This window comes from Xyrauchen texanus, chromosome 43 (genome assembly GCF_025860055.1).
Source record: "Xyrauchen texanus isolate HMW12.3.18 chromosome 43, RBS_HiC_50CHRs, whole genome shotgun sequence".
In the NCBI taxonomy this organism is placed as follows: domain Eukaryota; kingdom Metazoa; phylum Chordata; class Actinopteri; order Cypriniformes; family Catostomidae; genus Xyrauchen; species Xyrauchen texanus.
In genome coordinates, this window is record NC_068318.1 from 24,173,245 (window position 1) to 24,195,953 (window position 22,709).

Sequence of the window (22,709 nt, forward strand, 5' to 3'; positions counted from 1 at the left end):
GTTGGCCGACTTCAGCTCAATCACATGCATTGTTAAATGACAAATTAAAATCGGTTGACCAGGGATGTTCGAGTACGATACCTCATTCTGTCTGCTCTCCGAAGAGAGAGACAAGGGAGGGTTGTATGCCAATTAGAATGCAAGCTATTCCCCTTTTGCCCAGTCACACTCACACTGCACACACACACCACAGCAATGTGTACTCGGCCTAACAATGAACTTCTCATCTCACCCAATTAGTCAGCACTTTGTTCTGCTGTTTAAACAGTGTGTGTGGTGGGATAAAAGGGCTGGAATTGAATCAAACACTTTGTTAGTGACTCTTAGACTTATACTAAACTTCCTTAGATATTAGAGAAGGAAAGAAAAGGGAGCGAAAAAACAAGGGAACAAAAGAAGGGGGAAGCAGAAAGAAATGTAATCGAATTGAACTGAGCAAAAGTGTTCTGCCCAGAACTGAAATCCTTTAATTGTTGGAGGCTTGTTACTGGGCAATGGAGACCAACAGCTCAGCTCAAAGATGGAAAGAAGAGTTCCGGTAGCTCAATTGGTGGAGCATTGCACTGTAAATACCAATGTGATGGACTCAATTCCCAGGTAACACACTTACTGATAAAATGTATACCTTGAATTCATTGTAAGTTGCTTTGGATAAATGTGTCCGCCAAATGAATTAATGTGCATGTAAAATGAAATATAAGTGCAGAAATGGAGGACAGCAGCACAACTGAGAACAATAGCATTTCAAATGCTATCTAGAGGGTAATCCAAAGCCCTGTCTAGATGAAGACAGCCCTCTCTCATCATAAATTGGCATTAAGAGCCCTGAAATCTCGGTTACGGGATGGCATTCTGGTCTCGAAGACTTTGGCTGGTCCCGCTTTTTTCCTTGTCCAGCTAATATTGTGTTGCGTGTTAATTAGATGCTATGAAGGCAGTGTGGCGGTTTCACCAGATTTAGAAAATTAGGCCTTTGAGGAAGTTTGTGCCATTTAAATCTCTGCTTTTTAGCAAAACCAGTTTATTACTGGGCACTTTGAATTTTAGAGGTCATCAATTTAGAGTCCAATATAAAAATATTCCTACTCCCTTAAAGGTATTCATGAAATAAGTGTCCTGAGATAGCTCACCGGTCTCTGTGACAGCTGTAGATTTTGTAAACAGCAAACAAAAATGTGTCCGCAGACTGCAGTCTTTGACGCTTTTCACCTATCAATCATTTTGCTTGTTCTCATTTGAAGCGGATCGTTGAGGCTATGATTCATAAAGTTTGTCAGTTGAGAGCCCTTTTGTGCCATTGTTGAATTTGACAGCCACAGGAACAAACAATACTGGTCTTTTGCTTGGTTTTGGTCTCAAAATTATCTTTGAAGGGTGGGGTTTTGGGATGAAGGGCCATGGCTAATTCAGCAGTTCAGTCATGTGAAAGCTTCAGAACGCTACAATGGATTACAGCACCTTTAAAATGTTAATCAAGGTTTTTTTTTCACCCTCTCTCTGACCCTAAACCTAATCCTTCCCCAAACCTAGTAGTATTTCCAGAACAACTTGTAGTTTAAAAAAAAAACATACATTGTATTGTATGTATACCAAAGTTAGTACATAGTAGTTAAAAATATCTTATATCAAGTGGAACCAAAGATCTGGTTCGTGAATCTTCATTGTAGATCAAACTCTTTTATTTCAAAAGAGCAAGAAAAATCCTGTTTTCTCTGATATGTCCCATTTAAACTTTTAGGTAAAATCTTAATGTAAATTCCCCTTTTTTTTCCATGTTTCAATTGAAGATAACTGTTCCTTTTGGCCTTTCCTTTGGCCAATTTAAATCTTCCTCTCCTCTCTCGCAGTGGTACATGATCAGCATAGTCCACATCTACAACCGTTGGAGGAATAGTGAGATTCGTTGCTATGTCAATGGGCAACTTGTTTCCTATGGCGACATGGCATGGCACGTCAACACCAATGATGTAAGTGTTTTTGCTGCTGTCTTCGATACTTCTGTGGGTTTGCTCAAAACACAAACTTCCAGTCAACTTTTTTCTCTGTTACTTTAAAAAAATATTGCACCTTTAGGGTCCAAGTGATTTGAGCTTAGATAAACACGTGTCTCTTTGTGTTTACATACAAAAAATGTTAACCACTCCACAGATTTATTATAAGCAAACTATAGTTTACCCACAAACTTTTTTGTCGTTTAGGACATCTACTTTGTACGTGACACGAGTACTTTTTCCAACAATTGTTTACAGACATATTGATTCACTTTTTATTGACTATATCACAATTCCAGTGGGTCAGAAATTTACATACACTGAGTTCACTGTGCCTTTAAGCAGCTTGGAAAATTCCAGAAAATTATATCAAGCCTTTAGACAATTAGCCAATTAGCTTATGATATGAGGTGTACTGAATTGGAGGTGTACCTGTGGTACGCATTTTAAGGCCTACCTTCGAACTCAGTGCCTCTTTGCTTGACATCATGGGAAAATAAAAAGAAATCAGCCAAGACCTCAGAAAAAATTGTGGACATCCACAAGTCTGGTTCCTCCTTGGGAGCAATTTCCAAATGCCTGAAGGTACCACATTCAAACATCATCTGTACAAACAATAGTACGCAAGTATAAACACCATAGGACCACACAGCCATCATACCGCTCAGGAATGAGATGCATTCTGTCCTAGAGATGAATATAGTTTGGTGCGAAAAGTGCAAATCAATCCCAGAACAGCAGCAAAGGACCTTTTGAAGATGCTGGAGGAAACTGGTAGACAAGTATCTATATACATGAGAACAAAGATCTTTTTGGAAAAATTGAGAAACAAATAAAAAAACAAATATGGAACTTTTTGGCCGTAATAACCATTGTTTTGTTTGGAGGTAAAAGGGTGAGGCTTGCAAGCCAAAGAACACCATCCCAACCGTGAAACATGGAGGTGGCAGCATCATGTTGTGGGGATTCTTTGCAGCAGGCGGGACAGGTGCACTATACAAAATAGATGGCATCATGCGGAAAGAACATTTTGTGGGTATTTTGAAGCAACATTTCAAGGCAGCAGCCATGAAGTTAAAGCTGACCTCAATCTGAAAATTTGTGGGCAGAACTGTAAAAGCTTGTGCAAGCAAAGAGGCCTGCAGACCTGACTCAGTTACACCAGTTCTGTCTGATGGAATGGGCTAAACTTCTTGTGAGAAGCTTGTGGAAGGCTACCCAAACCATTTGGCCCAAGTTAAACAATATATAGGCAATGCTACCAAGTACTAATAAAGTATATGTAATCTTCTGACCCACTGATAATGTGATGAAAGAAATAAAACCTAAAATAAATAATTCTCTCTATTTATTTTACTTTTAATATCACTATTATTTTGACATTTCACATTCTTAAAATAAAGTAGTGATCCTAACGGACCTAAGATGGGGAATGTTTTCTACGATTAAATGCCAGGAATTGTGAAAAATGTTTAAATGTATTTGGCTAAGGTGTATGTAAACTTCTGACTTCAACTCTATATATGTTTTCTCCTCCCTCCCTCACTGCAGAGTTATGATAAATGTTTCCTTGGCTCATCCGAGACTGCAGATGCTAACCGGGTTTTCTGTGGGCAGCTCGGAGCCATCTACGTCTTCAGTGAAGCATTGAACCCGGCGCAGATCTTTGCCATTCATCAGCTAGGTCCTGGATATAAGGTATAAACTCAGACATCACCTCTGAAGTAACCAACCATGATGCAGTTTTGTCTAGCAAAACTTAATGTGAAACTGCTTGACACAGTTACAGCCAATCAGAACATATATCATGTTTAATGTACAGTAATGTGGCCACTGAGGTTGCAACACCATGCATATTCATCTGTTTAATGTGATGTCACGGTATTGCTTTGCCACCATATTTGTGACCAAAACCCAAAATGCATTCAATGTGCTACGCTGTGGGATCTATTTCTGTTTGCAAAGCTTGATACAGCAAAATTACTGTTTACTCACCAGAGCCAAAGATATTATTATTTTTTTCTTTAAATAAATGTAGATCTTTCATATGATATGACTTTGATTTATCGAGGGGCAGAGCAGGAATAAAACACTTGTTGGTTTTTGCTCATTTATTCCAAAACTATTTAGCTCATTCTAAGACATGTCAATTGTCATTACCTGTGCAAAATTAATTAATAAAATAAGGAAATGCACAAAGGATGATATTATAATTGTAATAGAATATGTGATATTTAAAAAAATAAATAAAAAGCACTATAATGTCAATATATAGTATACAGTTGTGGCCAAAAATATTGGCACCCTTGGTAAATACGAGCAAAGTAGGCTATGAAAAAAATCCTTTTTATCCTTTTGAGCTTTCATTAAAAAATTTACAAAAATCTAACCTCTAATTGAAGTAAAACAATTGAAAGAGGGGAAATATCTTATTATTAAGACATACTCCAAAACACGTTGGCCAAAATTATTGGAACATGAAATTGTTCAGCCATGACATGCTGTTTCACAGGGGCATAAATATGAGGTAACACGCAGGCCAAATACCCTTAATCATCAATCACAGTAGGTTAGACTAAAGAATATAGTTCTGATGTGCAGAAAAAGGTTGTTGAGCTTCACAAAATCAGATGTGACTATAAAAAAAATAGCCAAAGCATTGAAAATACCCATTTCCACCATCAGCGCAATAATTAACAAGTTCCAATCAACTGGAGATCTTAAGAATCATCCTGGAAAAGGACGCGTGTCTATATTGTCTCCACGCACAGTGAGGAGGATGGTTCAAGTGACCAAAGAATCTCCAAGGATCACAGCTAGAGAATTGCAGAAATTAGTTGGGTCCTGGGGTCAGAAAGTCTAAAAACAAATTCAGACATCACCTACATCACCACAAGTTGTTTGGGAGGGTTTCAAGAAAAAAAGCCTCTGCTCTCATCTGACAACAAACCCAAGTGTCTTCAGTTTGCCAGACACTACTGGAACTTCAAATGCGACTGGGTTCTGTGGTCAGATGAAACAAAAAAATAGCTTTTTGGCAGAAACACCAAAGATGGGTTTTGACACACAGAGATGAAGTACCACCAAATGCCCACAGTTAAATGTGGAGCTGGATGTTAAATGTTGTGGGGCTGTTTTTATACCAGAGGTTATGGACATTTTGTTCAGATACATGGCATCATGGACTCCATCAAATACCAACAGATAAAAAATCTAAATCTGGCTGCCTCTGCCAGAAAGCCTACAATGGGCCCTAGTTGGGGACAATTGATGTCCAGCAGGACAATGATCCAAAACAAACATCAAAATAAACACAACAATGGTTCACTGACCACAAAATCGAGGTTCGGCCATGTCCATCCCAGTCCCTGACCTGAACCAAATAGTAAACTTGTGGGGTGAACTGAAGAGGAGAGTCCACCAACATGGGCCTCTGCATTTGAAGGATCTGTTGAGATTTTGTATGGAGGAATGGTCTCCGATCCCTTGCCAGGTGTTCTCCAACCTCATTAGGCATTAAAATAGAAGACTCAGAGATGTTATCTTGGCACAGAGAGGTTGCAAAAAGTATTGAATAAAAGGGTGGCAATAATTATGGCCAATGTGTTTTGGAGAAAAAATATTATTTCATAATTGGATATTTCCCCCGTTTCAATTGTTTTACTTCAATAAAAGTTTTTTTTTTCACAGACTTCTTTGCTCATATTTACCAAGTGTACCAATATTTTTGGCCACAACTGTATATTTATTGGGTATACTAATGTCAGTCAATAAACAGCACATTTTATAAAGCACAGACTTTAATCACGCCACTAGACAAAAATGTTAACATATTTAGTCGTGTACACAGCAAGTTGATTTGGAAAATACTGAATATTAAGTAAAAGTAGTTAAGTTAACAGTAGTTAAACTCGCCCTTCATCTATAAATGGGTTGCTTTATGTGTATTCAATAGATTCACAAGCTTATGGAGATGAATTGTGGATAAAATATATATATAAATGTTCAAGAAAGTCAAATTTAGCTACATTTGTGCTGACTTCAGATCTGTAAACATTTTTCCTGAGACTTGACTTGGATCTTAAGTAATTATAGACATTTGTCTTGATATCGTTTTTTGGGTGTTTTTCTATTTACTGCCATATCTTTTCCCTGCTGATGGGAGAAAATATGGTAGCTGTGAGGAAAAAGTCACATGAATGAAACCAATCATTTGATAAAATGACCTGTCACTAGTTGCGGTCACGGCTGGTTCAGAAAAAACCTCAGATTGTCCTGAAACTAGTTTAAAAAGGCTTTTATCACTTCAATACCTGTTCATTCCAACTACTTGAAGTTAAGTAGCAATTGGTACAATGTGATTGGAGCTTGTGATTTTCTGGAAGTGCTTTCCAGTTTTGTGTGCAAAATACAGTACATCAGACAGTCACTGACAGTATACAAACAGAGACAGTTCAGGCCATCTAAGACAATACCTGCCTCCAAAATCACATACTGTCACGGTATGTATTGTATTTGGTTCTGGGCCAGTGAAACTGTACGTCCTTTTAGGTATGCATGCAAGTAGTATAAATAGAATTCTGACATACTGTACTTCATCCGGTGACATTGGTGTTGACCAGTGACCCGACTATATGATGTAATAACAACCGCAGAATTAATACACACTGGTTTTGTTAAACAAGCACCATACAGTATGTATTCTTGGTATGTACGTACTGTATATCTCTTTGTTAAAAAGAGCTGTCAGACTTGCATTTTTTTTAACATGATGTCGCCTCAGCTCCCGAGGGATTATGAGATCGTTAAGTGTCCAGTTGATCCGCACTTCATAATCTCCCTGGAAATAGTAGGTCAGATTTAGGTCAGATAGTAGGTCAACATTTTTTTCCATGAATACGGAGGATTTGGGCATACTACTCCATTGGCATACTGTTTTTGGCATAGTATATTGTAGGGAAGTATGGATATCTGGAGGCAGCATACCAAGATGGGTTTGTTAAAGTACTTTTCTCTGTTGCACCAGCTCTACATTTCCAAGGCAGATCTGTTAATAATAACTGATGTTCACCTCTCACTTTCATTAACCAGACTCTCACCTCAGACTTGCTTGTCTCCTGAGTCCAGGCATGTGTGAGCTGATTGCTCCTTCTACTCAATGTGAAAGTGTTTATGCCAAACATGTGCTTGAAGCAGATTAAACTACTTTTCATTGCTGAAAAGAATAGGAATGGATGGATGAGTGATGTTAATCGCTGTCTTGCCTTTCTGGATGGCCAGTTAAGGCCTGTGTTTTAGAGAGGAGAGTTGGGAGGGAAGTCCTAGTCATCAACTTTGATTTTTCTCACTTTACTAAAAAACATCTCCCTCTGAAACGTTTCACTCAGCCAAGCGTAAGGCTCCCTAATTTACTCTTAACTTGCAGGACGCATACAGACAGAGCTTGTTTATCCGAGTCAGATGATCTAACGATTATAAGCAGCTTTTGTTTACTTGAGTCAGATGATGTTGTCGTACATTACGGCTAAATGTGGACAGATGATTAAGAACTTCATCGTTCTGTATTTAAATCTGTGTTTTTTGCATCGGACAGGGCACTGCTTGTTTAGACTACTTCATTATTCTATAGATATAGACTCATGGACTGCTGAAGTAAACTAAAAAGCCAAAGAGGGCACATGTTAGTGATTTTATAATTGTTAAGGAATGTTGTTTCATTAAAGGGGTTATTTACTCACCCTCATGTTGTTCTAACTCTGTATTACTTTCTTTTTGTGAAACACAAAAGGTTTGCTATTTGTTTCACTCACCATTCACTTTCATAGCATCTCCGATTTCCTTACAATGAAAGGGAATGGCGACCGAGGGGCTAATATAATTGCGGTAATGTAACTAAGTCACAACTTAGTGTGGCTTATTGCTTTTCGAAAATGCCAGCAACAACAATATGATAACAGAATTACCATAAAGAATTATTCTGCAAAGAAAAATCGTTTATTAACTGAAGAAATTTAGATATTGTAGTTAAGTTGGCACAGAATTAAACGGTATGCTGTCACTAGTTACTGTATATCGATGATTTTACTGAGGCTTTGAACGTGATTGATCCCATTTATATTTTGTCACCGTAGCTATCCATTGTAGACCAGGTTGAGATCATTAGGCATTATTTAGTGTTAAGTTAAACCAGGATAGCGCGGGCTGGAAGTCTCTTCATTAAATCTGAAAATTAAATATAAGAGCTTGTAATACTCTCTCTCTTTCTCGTCTCGGCACGGTAAGTTTATCGTCTGGGCTGCACTGGACTTAGATTCTCTGGAACTTATTGAGGGATTTTTTATTATTTATCCTTGTACCCACGCTGCACAAAGTTCTCCGGCACCTGATTTTAGCTCATTCTTGCTATAGAAGAAAAATCAAGGGAGCAGAGAGTGTGGATTATTCATGCACCGTATATGCGTGCGCTGATTCTCTGTGTGTATGGTGCTATGATGCTCTGTCAAAATCTCTCAATGGAGAGAGGCCTGCTGTGTGCAATAAATGTTTTAATGTTATTAATATTGAAGTCGATGTAGATTTTTAATGCAAACATTACTGGTTTTGTTCAGCTCTTGTCTCAGTGCAACACATTGGCTTTTAGTAATAGAATACTAACATGCTGTTTATTGCATTCTGGGCAGTTTAATGCCTAGTATTTTTAAAGTGTACGAAAGGGCTTGCATGACTACATTATTGACCTAATGCATTGACTAGTGGTAGAATTAATTGACTTGTCTATACATCCCCTTGTATTGTATGCAACATGCAAGAGTAAAAGTTTCAAAGAGTATTATGCTATGTTGCGGTCCACTACTGCTCAAGGCACAAATAGTGTGAGTATTATGGTAGTATTCTAATCTGAAAATAGCCAGTTTACATTATAAAGCCCTGTTCTCACCGCAAGCAACACAGAGCGACACAATCTCATTCATTTTCAATGAGAGCACAGAGACTTCTGGCAACACTAGTGACCGTTGGCGACAAGATGTGGGTGCGGCGACGTGAAAAAGTTGAGAAAAGTGTAACTACCAATGAGAGAGAAAGCAGTGGAACTCGCCTCATCTTTCTCCTGTGACATACTTGTGTTGAGTGTAGGCAAGACAGAGAAGTTAACATGTTGTGAGGGATTTCACTGTTCTGCAGTATATCATTAGTCTGGAACCACATTCATGAATATAAAAAACAATGATGAAAACTGTGTTGGATACTGGTGGCATATTTTAAAAGATTTTTCGTTTTTGTTAATGATTTGATGCAATGAGAACTGTTGCAGGTTATGTAAAATTCTCTACCCTGCTGAATGTAAATTTTTAGAGGCATGAGAAGCGATTCCTTGTAAATTGGAACAATATCTTCGTTTTAGCTGCAGTATCATCTAGAGGTCAATGATAACTAAGGTGGTGGGAATGACCAATAACCAATTAATCGGTTGATAGTTTAAAAATTGATTTATAGAATGTCAAAAAAATTTCTTAATCTTTCCTTACTATGATGAGCTCAGACAAAGATTCCTAAATTAATAAAAGCCCAGATGTTATTTATTGTTCAACCAAAATCCCCCAAATAACCAGAACAAATTCTGATTTGGTATATAACGCAGAGTTTTTTTTTTAAGTATAAACAAGCCCCGAAGCACACGGTGGACTCTAATTTTGAAATGGCTCAAGGATGAAAAAACTGTCAGCAACTATCAGCATAGATTTTGTTTCTGATAACGATAGTTCCAAAAAGCAACTATCGGCACCGATTAACTGATAAAACCGATATATCGGTCTAGATCTAGTATCATCTGTAATCAGCATTTCAAAAGCTACTATAGCCAGACACGCAGTCCAATAATAACGGAAATCCACTGGTATAAACATTATACTTATTATAGAATTGTTATTGCAATGTTATTTTTGCTAAAACTGTGTATGCATGTGGTTAGAAGCAAAATTATGTCAAATAGGAGACTTCACAAGATGGCTTAAATGCAACAGTCAGATGTTATTTAAATAGGTAACAAATAGGAATAAAATTCATAGCAGAAAGATTCACATGTATGATTTGGGAAGTAAAATCATTTTATTTCCGATGGACGGGATGATAAAGTGGCTGGAGTAGCTCTGCAACACGTCAGCAATAGAACGGATCATCCATACACTGTCTGCGCTATGTGCCCTGCCGCAATGGATGCTCCAAGTGTAGACAGTGTCACTGATAATATTGGGAAAGATATTCTTTTGATGCGATGTGTTGTGTTGAGATGCTCCGTTGTAGACAGGGTATCAGGGTTTGTTTAGTATACAGTACACTGCATACTAAAAAAAATTCCAGTATTCCAAATGCCAGTATTATGGTAGTATACAGTGCTGTGGAAAAGTATTTGCCTCCATCCTGATTTCTTATGTTTTTGTGTATATCTCATACTAAACTGTTTCAAAAATTCAAAATGAAATCTAACCGCAAAAAAAGGTAATCAGAGTAACACAAAATACAGTTTGTTTGATTTTATTTATTTTTCCTCCCTTTTTCTCCCCAATTTTCAATGCCCAATTCCCAATGTGCTGTCCTCATGGTGGTATATTGACTCACCTCAATCTGGGTGGGGGAGGACGAATCTCAATATTGCCTGCATGTCTGAGACCATCAGCCCACACATCTTAGCACGTAGCTTGTTGAGCCCGTTACCACGGAGACATAGCTGGTGTGGAGGCTTCAAGCTATTCTCTGCGGGATCCATGCACAACTTGCCACGCGCCCCACCGAGAGTGAGAACCACATTATAGCAATCACGAGGAGGTTACCCCATGTGACTGCCCTCCCTAGCAACCGGGACCATTTGGTTGCTTAGGAGACCTGGCTGGAGTCTCTCAGCACACCCTGCATTCGAACTTGCTGCTCCAGGGGTGGTAGTCAGCGTCTTTACTTGCTGAGCTATCCAGGCCCCCCACAAAACAGATTTTAAATGATAATGTTATTTATTGAAGCAAAAATGTTATCTAAAACCAACTGGGTCTGTGTGAAAAAGTATTTACCCCTTAGTTACTAAATCCCCAAATTTATGAAACCACATTCATAATGGAGTTTAGGTGTACTAGACACACCAAGGCCTAATTACTTCCAGCCCTTTTCAATCAAATCAACATCTAAATAGAACTTTTTCAGCAGCATAAATTTGGATAAAAGGTCTCGCCCTGTAGCACACTAAAGGTCAAAAGAAATTCCAGAAAAAGGTGATTGAAATACATCAGTCTGGGAAGGCTTACAAAGCTATTTCAAAGGCTCTGGGACTCCAAAGAACCACAGTGAGAGCCATTATCTCCAATTGGAGAAATCTTGGCAGGGTAGTGAACCTTCCTAGAAGTGGCCAACCTTCCAAAATGTTTCCAAGAGCACAGTGATGACTCGTAAGTAAAAATAAAAGCCAAGGACAACATCCAGTGAACTGCAGAATTAAAGAATTAAGATTAAGAATTAAAGTTTTGGAATGGCCCAGTCAAAAGTCCTGACTTGAACCCGATTGAGATGCTGTGGCAGGACCTTAAAGAGGCAGTTCATGCTCGAAAACCCTTCAATGTGGCTGAAATAAAGCAGTTCAGCAAAGAAGAGCCAAAATTTCACCACAGCATTGTTAAAGACTGATCTCCAGTTATTGGAAGCATTTAGTTGCAGTTGTTATGGGTAATAGTGGTACAACTAGCTATTAGGTTTAAGTGGGCATTACGTTTTTCACATGGGTTATATATATATATATATATATATTTGAAAAAGAAAATTTCTCTCAGGTTGCCTTTGTTTTATGTTATATCTTATTTGAAGATCTAAAATAATTTAGTATGAAAAATACACAAAAACAGAGGAAATCAGGATGGGGCAAATACATTTCCACAGCACTGTACTATTTTGTAAAGAGCTAAAGTATCATTGTGTATTTGTTTAGATATGGTGATCAGTTTATACAGTGTGCAATGGATTATTTGGATAATTTGAAATGCACGTAATTTGCTGGGAAATTCCAAGCCAAAATGTGTGCATGCTGTCATTTGGTGACATGGGGCGGTTGTGTGTTACTGCTGCAGCCATTTGATTTGGTCACTATACCAGTGGAAGTCCAGATGTCTGGACAGCATGTGACAGCCAATAAGCTGCTCCCCGGCTGTTTGTTGCCGTGGTAATTAGTATGTGAGGTGTGGGGGACTTGGCATTGTTGAAAAGAGAGCCTTCTGGATTGGTGCCTTTGTGTGTGTATGTTTATAGGTTACAGTATATATAGATCATCAGCATGTATAAAAGGCGTTCCACATACTCTTCTCTGATTCCAGTGCTGTTAGTCTCTGTCTCTGCTTCCTGAAGCAGCTGGCCTCTCATGGGAAGGAAAACTGTTCAAGGTTTGCAGCATCAAGTGTCAGGCATAGGTGGGTGTGTTTGCGCAGTGACCCGTTTCCCAGACAGCAGTTTGAGTTTGCCTGCTGCTCGTGTGCCCTTTGTGCTGGAGATGATGAATGACTGGTGAGCGCACTGGAACGCTGGGGCGAGATTAAACCAGTGAGTTTATATTACGCTCATGCTGCCTGAAGAACCTCAAGATCATCTTAACTGCAATACTGTATATGAGTGATTCTCCTGCTAGGAGAATTTTCTGTTCCCAAAGATGATATTAAAGGAAAAATGCTTCATAAAAACAGTTGTTTTAGTATTAAAGGGTTGAATATAATAGCTTTGAACTTTTTAATGTTTCTCATTCGATAATTTTTACTACAGTATTTTAAAGCTGAAGCGTGTAATTTTTCCATGTTAAAATACTTTCTCACATCCAAGTTTCATATGCAGTGAACTGTAAGTAAGCCATTTGTTGGTTAATTTGTAAAAACTCCGGGGCACTATTCAAATTTCTCTTTGTTTTGAGCGACCCATCCAGCCCAACACAACAACATTGGTTCAACCAGTGGTGTGAGTTGGGTGCGGAATCTTTTGCTTTTTATTTTTTTTAGTCAATGGCAGATTGGGGTGTCTTCAAAAGGCTGTTTGAAGGGCTGTTTGGTGGCGCAGAAATTACACTCTTCAGCTTTAAAGAGTGTTGAAAAGTTAAATATACCAGAATTTTCACATTTATAACATTTATGTATGTTAACATGATTTTAGTGTGATAAAATTGCTTACAAACCTTTTCTGTGTAAAATTATGTCTAATTTTACAACTTTGTTGGCATGACAACGTAACACTGTAAACCCAATTCAATTTTGATGAATTAATTGAAGTGCTTTTCTAAAATTATAAGCATCACATTTCTGCCTTTTAAACTAGGGATGTGTATGGTTACTGTTTTTAACATCCGGTTAACCGCAAGGTTTCGTGAACGGTTAATTGGTTTCGGGACACGAGAATAAAGAATGTTTATTGTAATGAAATTTCCTCAAACACTACTCTAATCTTCAATGATACATTTCTCACATTAAACTCAAACAAAAATAAACATATTGACACCGCATGTAGTAAACGCGCTCTGCCCAGGCGTACTGACATTTCCGTGAGTATTGTCATGTGCGTGGAGTTATCACTGCTGCGGTTGAATAGCCTCTTCAGGGTGCTTTGATTTTTAAATGGTTTAAAATCAAATGTCATTGAACTTGTCTAACTATTGTACATAAATATGCACATTAGAGCAAAACAAAAAAACACTGTTTATAAAGCGCTGGAACTTTCCTTGATGAAAAACAACCTGGAAACCTTATTAACGGTATAACTCGCATGAAGTCATCTTTGCAACCTGAACTACTTCAGAAAGCAGCACAGCACAGAATCAATGCAAGTGTTTCATGATGCGTTTATAAAAAATAAAGTTACATTTAACTTTACTTTGTGTCTAAAACTGTGGCGATCTTGCACGAGACTCTTGAAAGAGAAACCAGTGAGATTCAGCGCAACAGTCAAAGACGCCCGTCCAGCACGTGTTTAACAGTACATAGAAAAACAGCACAGACACACAGAAAAGCATGTTTAAACAGCCCTCAACTCGCCCTATACTTTAAAAATGGACACAAACCTGATAGTTTGTCAGAACTCTTCAAATTTGGGTTGGGTTGAAGACCTCTATTGCACATGTAGAATATCCAAAGAGTGATTTTGGTATTCGAATAGTGGAGCGTCAAGCGATTAACCGCATGTCAACTCTCCGTGCACATCCCTACTTTAAACTTGACAAAAATTGGCCTGATTGACTTCCATTGTAAGTGCCTCACTGTAACCTCGATTTTCCACAAATGCTGTCGAGCTTATCTTGTTTTGAACCGGGAATATTTAACTTCTCACTTAATTACCAGCACACGCAACATCAAAAATCCACACCATTATTTGATGCACATGATTTATTTGAATTGATGGTCAATCAAGACTGTGTTCAGATTTTTATTCGAGGACAGATATTTATTCCATTTGATAAATACTTTAACATAGATGAAACAGTTTGAAGAAGTGTTATTTTTTAAGATTTTGAGTTGTTAAAAATTGGCACAAATTGAAAAACCACTCTCCATTGATATATCAATATTTATTTATTATTTAGTATTTTTTGTATTTGATTTTTCAAGTTTGAGTTTTACATCAAAACTCAAACTTGAAAACTTTATATTGTGTTCAGTGCCAGTATGCCAGTCAGTGTGTTGCTAAGTGGATACGTTGGCAGCAGGCCTCGTGGAAACCAAAGCGAATCACAGTGCTAGAGAATAGACTTATGTGCGTCATACTTTTTTAAGAATTGCTCAGTGTGTGTTTGACCATGTGTTTATGTTGTGTTCTCAATACTATTGCATCTATCCATTTTGCACTAGATTTGTGAAGATGTTACAGATTTTCCATGTGGATTTTCTTAATGGCAGCATAATGTAACACTTGTATAGGAACTACTAATGGCTTAAATATGATGTTTGGGGGTAATTTTAATGACATTTTTTATTAATTTAAGCTTCAGGATGTAATTTTCCATTTCTGTAATAATGTGAGATGTTTCAGAGTGAAATCGAATCTTTAGTTGGAAATATAGATTGGGATTTAAGCTCTGATTTGATTGGAGTTTAGAAAAGATGTTGGTATTATTGGTTAGTATTATTTTCCCCCTCCCTCATGATCTTGGTTACATTTTCAGCTGAGAAAAATGTATGGAAAATATGGACTTTTTTCTTTAAAAAAACGAATGATGCAAAAAAGAAGCCAGGGACATTTATTTCATGTCTTTAAATCACACATTTATCTAGACATTTAGATTTGATTTGCACACAAAGGCCTTTCACTGAGTAAAATGCATAAGAAGCATATATAATTAAGTCAAAATGAATATTTGCTGAAAAATCAAGTTTTATTTTAATTAAAAACAGTTGAAAGTACTGTCATGCACAATCAGGAGATTCTGTATGGTCTTATGTAAGTGGCTCATTCACTCCCTCAGTTGAGTGGATGACTAGTGGTACAAAGTGCTTCATATGAGTGAGATTTTGCAGATACATGCACATTTACATGCTTGTACCAGCACACATGCACACTCAGAGCTGTTAATGAAATGGCACATATCTGCAGCCAGAGCTTCATTAAGAGAATGTATGCCTGTGCGTGTGGCTGCTCTCTGTCTCAGTAATTAAAGCTTTTTTTTTAATTATCAGTCCTCTGGGATGTGGCCCAGTCCCTGGAGCTTTACACGAGCCCGTTGCCAAGCGAGATTGAAAGAGAAGCAAAATATGAGAGAACTTTCTTTTGAAGGATGTTACTGATGTACTGTCCCTCTTTATATGTCTCTTTCTTCACAGAGCACATTCAAGTTCAAGTCGGAAAGCGACATCCACCTGGCCGAGCACCATAAGCAGGTGTTGTATGATGGGAAGTTGGCCAGCAGCATCGCCTTCACCTATAACGCTAAAGCCACAGATGCACAGCTGTGCCTGGAGTCCTCACCCAGGGAAAACCCCTCCATATTCGTGCATTCGCCACATGCCCTGATGCTACAGGTCTGTGAAATCATACACATAATAGATCTTTTTATATTAAAAGGGTCATGACATGACTTTTTTAGTTCAATATGTTAATTGAGGTTCACTTATAAAATCAGTAATCAAAAAAAGTCATGTATTTATAAAAGATGACAGTAAACGCCCACTTTTATGATTGGCTCTCTGCTCTTGACTGACTTGCCATCTCACTGCTCACCGCTACTGGGCGGACTACTGAAGTGATCAGGTAACGTAGGCTTGGATGTGTTGTTGTGGAGGAGGTCAGATGCAAATGTCGACTACAGTGTGACATCACAGTGTGGAGGAAGTAGAGAACGAGTCGTTTTGGCAACTAGGTTTCAACAAATGCTCTTATTGCAGTGAGGAGGAAGTTTTAAGTTCTGAAACTTGTATGTTTTTGTAGTACAATGACCTCTTATGTTAAAAGATTAAGGAAAATTAGATTCCTCATGTCATGACCCCTTTAAATAAATTACGCTAAATGAAGTTGGTGCTTTATATTACTCAATGTAATCCTCTATACTTTTTAATAAATAATGTAATCATATTAGGTATTCACAAATAATTATGTGCATTGGTCTTATCAGTCAGATATTGAAAGGGTTTATTGTTTTTTATATATTATGATATTGATATTTATTATGTTATAGTTTTGATTATTATAATATTTTATTATTTTTTTAATATTTCGCCAGGTTCAAACAGAACTTAACAGTTTCTGTATTTCTACTATACATTGTAATGTTTTGATGCCTGATTTCATAATTATCTACTATCATTATATTTATACATTTTGTTATATTTGAACCACACTTACAATGCAGTATTATACTTACCTATGCATGGTTACACTTTGAAGAGTGTGCAACACTTGATTTAACCATTGTTAATTAAGTTTTTAATGCATTATGCTCTTTAAAGTTTTAAACATGGATAAGTCAATATTATAAAACATTATAACTGTGTATAAAATTATTTACAAGACTATAGTATTGATTCTGTGTTTTTAGGCATTTTGAATGCATAATAAGAATACTTTTAGAATGCTTTTTATGTGTAGGCTTCATAGAATTCATAGATCCAGTTTTCTAATGATTCATTGTGTGTGTACTCAGGATGTGAAGGCAATCGTCACTCACTCCATCCACAGTGCCATTCACTCTATTGGAGGAATCCAGGTTCTGTTCCCTCTCTTCTCTCAGCTGGACTACAGGCAACCCAATGACAGTCCCGTGGAGACGACCGTCTGGTGAGTATCGACCATACAGACGCCCTACTGCAGATCCACTGAGCTAAATTTAGACATTTAGTCTTTAGGGGTGCATTAGATCTCGTGTTTTAGAGGTAATCATTGTGCTTATATCTTAAATGGAAATTTCTGCCAAAAATGAAAGTTCTGCCATCATTTACTCACCCTCATGTTGTTCTCAAACTGTATGACTTTCTTTTTTCCTTGGAACACAAAATGAGATGTTAGACAGGATTACAACCTCAACCATTATTCATGTTCGCTATATGGAAAAAATATAATGCGATGTTGACGTCAAAACGCAGACCAAAACCAAGTCAGCCAGGGATGTGTGCTATAAATTATAAATGGAATATTTCATGTTGGTATAGAAATAGAGCATGACAGAGAGAAAGTGGGATTTCAAAAGGTACATACTTGTAGAGAGAGAGAGAGAGAGAGAGAGAGAGAGAGAATTTGAAACAATCCTTTGGGGGGATGTGAGGATGGTACGGTCACCCTCTTTTCTCAGGTCACTGTGTGGTTCTGGTGTGTTAGCTCGCAGGCATAGCGAGTAGATTAGAGATCAGCAGTGAGCTGGCAGGCATAATCAGTGGAGCAGAGATCTGTGGTGCATCCATCAGTGGTAATGCTCCCCACTGGGCCTTACTCTCTTTACTGAGATGTGTGAGGTCACCGGCCCATTAGTCGGCTTCAGGCAGTTCAGAAATGGACTCTTTGAGAATTTGATCAGGAATCTCACTGCCTCAACAATATGATTTTGGCCAGTGTTTCTCAACTGGTTTTGCTTCATGAATCAAGTGACAACCCAACATAACAAAATTGTTTATCGTACTGAAGTAAACAAAATATCCCTCAAATCAAACATTGAAATGAAATGACCACGAACTGCTTATCCACAAATATCCACAAAATGTATTAAAGGTTTGTTCGTTCAAAAAAATTCATGTTGTTCCAAAACTCTTTTTTTCTATGGAAAGCAAAAGGGAAATATTTGGCAGAATGTTAGGGACTGACAGCCTCAGTCACAATTTACTTTCATTGTATCTTTTGTTATTTTTTTTTCTATTCCATGCAATGGAAGTGAATGGAGGTCATCATTCTCCCTAACATTTCCTTTTGTGTTCAGCGAAAATAAAAATGGAAAAATAGGCAGTTTTACTGTCTGAATTGCAACATGTACAATTTTGTAATATTTTAAATGACTGCAGAAGTGTGATTTACCAGGCCACCACATGGAACAAACACTGGACCAAATATTTTGTTATACGATTAGTTGCATTTTCTATCAGAAAAGACTTGCATCCCATTCTTGCTTTAAAACGACTAGAGAACAACTGATTTAAATGACACAATTTATTGTGTAAAGGTTTGTATGTGTGCTCCATTTAAATTATTTTTCTTTTGTTAACAGTGCCACTCTCCTGGCGTTCTTGGTGGAGTTGTTGAAAAGTTCAGTCGCCATGCAGGAACAGATGTTAGGCGGGAAAGGCTTCCTGGTCATTGGCTATCTGCTGGAGAAGGTGAGACAGTCACCCAGTGATTTATTTATTTATTTTTATTAATAAGAGACTATTTTATTAGTTTGTGTGGATTTACTGAAAGTGTTGTGAGCAGGATTCAAACTTGCACCGCCCACATGTGTGTCAAAGCATGTGCAACAACTGCTAGGCCACATCTTTTAAAATTAAGAGTCAAGATAATTTGAGCCATGACCTAGCGGCTAGCACAGTTGTCCGGACGCATTGAGCTTTGGCGCTCATGCTGGAAATGCAGGTTTGAATCCAGCCTATTTTTTGTTCCGATACTATTCCATCTCTCTGTACAATAGTTTTCTGCCTCCTTTTGTCTTTCAAATGTTGTTTGTAAATATTGAGTTATTGGCATTGGCAGTGGATGTTTGTCTACATGCATTTTAAATGAACTGTTAATATAATATTCTCTTATGCTCTTTTGTCTTTTTTCACAATGTCTGGCTCTTTTTCAGTCTTCTCGAGTGCACATCACCAGGGCAGTTCTGGAACAGTTTCTGTCATTTGCCAAGTATCTAGACGGCCTGACTCATGGAGCTTCTCTACTGAAGCAGCTCTGTGATCATGTTCTGTTCAACGCAGCTATTTGGATTCACACTCCGGCTAAGGTGAGCTCGTCCCACATAGTAAAAGTCAAAATAAAGAGTCTAATACCAAAGCCTGTACATTGTTGTTAAAGGTTTAAATGCCCAGTTTGGTCAGACATTATTATACTCCTCATACTCAAATATGTATGAGGAGTATAATGGAACATACATATATGAGGAGTGTGTAACCTCACTAAATAAAACAATACAAGTTTGAACAAAATTTTAGTCTTTGTGTATACAATGCAGTTTTGATGATATGTTCTATATGATATGGAAAATATCATGCATGAATATGGTAATCAATCAGTACCATAATATATATAAAAATACCATGGTATTACTATCTGATACATCTCTGTACAATGGTACAACACTGTACTCTTTGTAAGAAAAGTGTTGATGCAGGATCAACCCAGGCAGTCAACTTTTATAAATGTAAATGTGGTGTACTTGAAGTTTGTACAAAGTGTAGTTATTTTTATCTATGCAGTTTATGGGGTGTGAAGTGTTTGTGTTTGTGTGTGAGGTTTCACCCAAAGGCACTTGATGCTCTAATTTGAGAAAAAAGTGCCATACTTTTGCAAAAGCACAAGGCTCAGTGATTGGATAATGACCTGAGAAACATGACTGCGGGAGAAATGGACATCCGTTTTTGTTCCCTCACCAGTCCGTGCTGAAAAACGAGTCGCCCTCAGCAGCTACAGTCCTTTATTATGGAGAGAACTAAGAAACATCCTGAGGGATGGAAAGAGACAGAGTGAAGACTTGAAAACAACAAAACAGCAGATATTTTAAAGATTGCTTCTGTAAAGAAGAGAGAAAAACGTAGAGTGAGAAATAAGATAAAATAGATCAAATGTTACTTTTTGTGGCAGATTTCACACTTTCATTTCAATGCCATAATATGAAGAAAGGCGTTTTCTAATATTTTGTCTAAAATCTTTAAATAAAACTGAAATATTTCTAACACATGAGTCTTGAATCTCTTTCTCCATGTGTTGTAGGTCTTGCATGACTATTTTATTTAACGTATATTAAAACAATTATAATTCAGGGGTTGCAGGTTACAATAAAGTTCATAAATGAAAGTCAAGTAGCTAAACTGGAGCCTGCTGTAACCATGAACAGAACAAGTGCAACTCAAGTCAAGTGATCCACAACTATTAAAGTAGTCATTTTTACATACACTCCAGTTGGTACCAACTATGTAGCTTAATAAATTCAATTATTCTTTTAACTCTTTACATAGGAGAGGTCTTCATTTTGCCAGCTTTATCTCTGACCTTCTTGCGTCTGAAGCTGTAATTTGGTTAGGGGTCAGAAAAGTCCCCTTGAAATTAACCTCAATGAGCAGGCAGGGTCAACAGGAGATTAAATACAATGATAAAACTTGGTTTCCAAAGTAGCCTCATTAAGCCTGGGCCTAATTAGCATGTTCATGTTGATCAGTGAAAGAAATGGTTGTGTGTGTGCATGTGTCCCACAGGGACCGCTTTTTACACTTTTTAAAAATCCATGCTTTTCTTTGGAGGACTCGTACCATATGAGAGTCACCATATAATATCCGGGAACCAGAAGGGATGGGGCACAATGGTCATCTAAAAACAACTTGCTTATTTTCGAATATATTTGTTTTGATATTTTTGTGGTGGTGGGTTAATTAGCATGTTAGGATTTATGTGCTAGATGTTTTGCATGGTAAAACCCTCTCGGAAAATCATCTTTATGTTAATCCCCTTGAACACACCACTGTTACACCCACACAATCCAAGAATAACATTGCCCTTTGCATTACGGCTCAAGCCATTTTGAGCATCCTGTCATGAGTGTTAAATTTTTTTAGTTAATGTGTTAATGTGCAGGTGACGCCTGCATTCTGTTCCATTACATTGTTCTCTGTCTAGCTGCTTTTGAAAGCAAGGATGCATTTGTAAACACCCCCTTAGAAAGGCCTTTGATCGGCATCATTCAGATGACCCACTTAAAATATAGTAGTAATTTGGCACATCCCTAGTTACTAAAAGGTTTTGGGTTCGAACCATGGAGTTATAAAAATCCTGGAGAGAGCTATCCGTTAGCATCCCCATTCATCTCCATGACTGTGCTCAGCTAGCGCAAGTTTCCCAGTAAACTAGCGAATTGGAAGCTGCCATCTTTGCTCATGGGCGCTCAGTTCCGGGATTGGGTGTCACGTGACTGATCACTCGGCAATGGAAATAGATAGGGAAAATATAAATTAAAAGAGCCCTTCCAAAACAATCTGTCACCAGATGATCATTTAAATTGAAATGGTTCTTGCAAAAAAAATTATTTCATCATAAAACTTAAACTTTTGAATGTCTGTCTATGGAGAAACATGCTTTTTGCCATCAGGTAGTGTAGTTCCATCATATACCAGCAGGTGCTAACAGGGACCTGCTAACCTGTCAATTCCTGACCCCCTGTTTCAAACCCCACGATTGGGTTCTAAATATCACTGTTGTGCTCATGAGAAAGACACTTAACCCCTTGCTGAAGAGTGATTAGCTAAATGTCTACTGTTACTTTGCAAAAAAGCATCTGGTAAATGGCTGCTAATTTTTGCAGCCCACTATAAATAATGTTTCTATAATTTTTTCCCTTATCTCAGGTTCAGCTGTCCCTCTACACTTACCTGTCGGCTGAATTTATTGGCACCGCCACCATCTACAGCACCATTCGTAGAGTGGGCACAGTCCTGCAGCTCATGCACACCCTTAAATACTACTACTGGGCTAGCAATCCACTAGAGAGTAGCAGGATTACCCCTAAAGGCCTGGGTGAGTACTGCATCTGTTTAACAACACTTAATGAAATTTCAAAAATAATGATGGTCACCGAACATACAGAAGCAATCACCCTAAAATTAGTGATCTATGTCTTGAAAACCAGACAGAAAAAGAATAATGCATGGCCTTTGTGGGCTTCCATATTGCATATTATTTCACATTGGAAGTGCCTTGTGTTGTAGTTGTGTCATTGGCTTGTTAGATGGATGGAAGAGAAAAAATGAAACAAAGAAAAAGGCCCAACAACTCAGTGAAAGTGAAATGATTTTGGGAATTGCTGTGCAGTTCAGAATCTCTCACGTCTGAGCTCTGGCTGTTGAGTTTGCATGTGACAACAAGCAAACAGTATTAAGCTTGAAAGAAACTTGAAACACTGCCCACTTCATTCCTCTGTCGCTGTCTATTTTGGTATAGAGTGCGCTGTGTGTCTCAGAATTTTGTCTTTGTGCATGAATGAAACGAGAAAGAAAAAGAGTGGCATATTATTATATTAAACACAAAGCATGTGAGAGATATGTT

At 37.7% G+C, this 22,709-nt stretch overlaps 1 protein-coding gene across 3 annotated transcripts in view; it reads left to right on the forward strand.

Annotated features, from left to right (window-relative positions):
- LOC127635912 (neurobeachin-like) overlaps window positions 1-22,709 on the forward strand; it is a 148,053-nt gene that overhangs the window by 74,323 nt on the left and 51,021 nt on the right. For all 3 annotated transcript variants that reach the window (XM_052116203.1, XM_052116201.1, XM_052116204.1), the window contains exons 7-13: window positions 1,848-1,967; window positions 3,543-3,689; window positions 15,812-16,009; window positions 17,128-17,261; window positions 18,676-18,784; window positions 19,249-19,401; window positions 22,013-22,181. In XM_052116203.1, coding sequence (XP_051972163.1) covers window positions 1,848-1,967; window positions 3,543-3,689; window positions 15,812-16,009; window positions 17,128-17,261; window positions 18,676-18,784; window positions 19,249-19,401; window positions 22,013-22,181 — 1,030 coding nt within the window. The remainder of the gene's footprint in view (window positions 1-1,847; window positions 1,968-3,542; window positions 3,690-15,811; window positions 16,010-17,127; window positions 17,262-18,675; window positions 18,785-19,248; window positions 19,402-22,012; window positions 22,182-22,709) is intronic.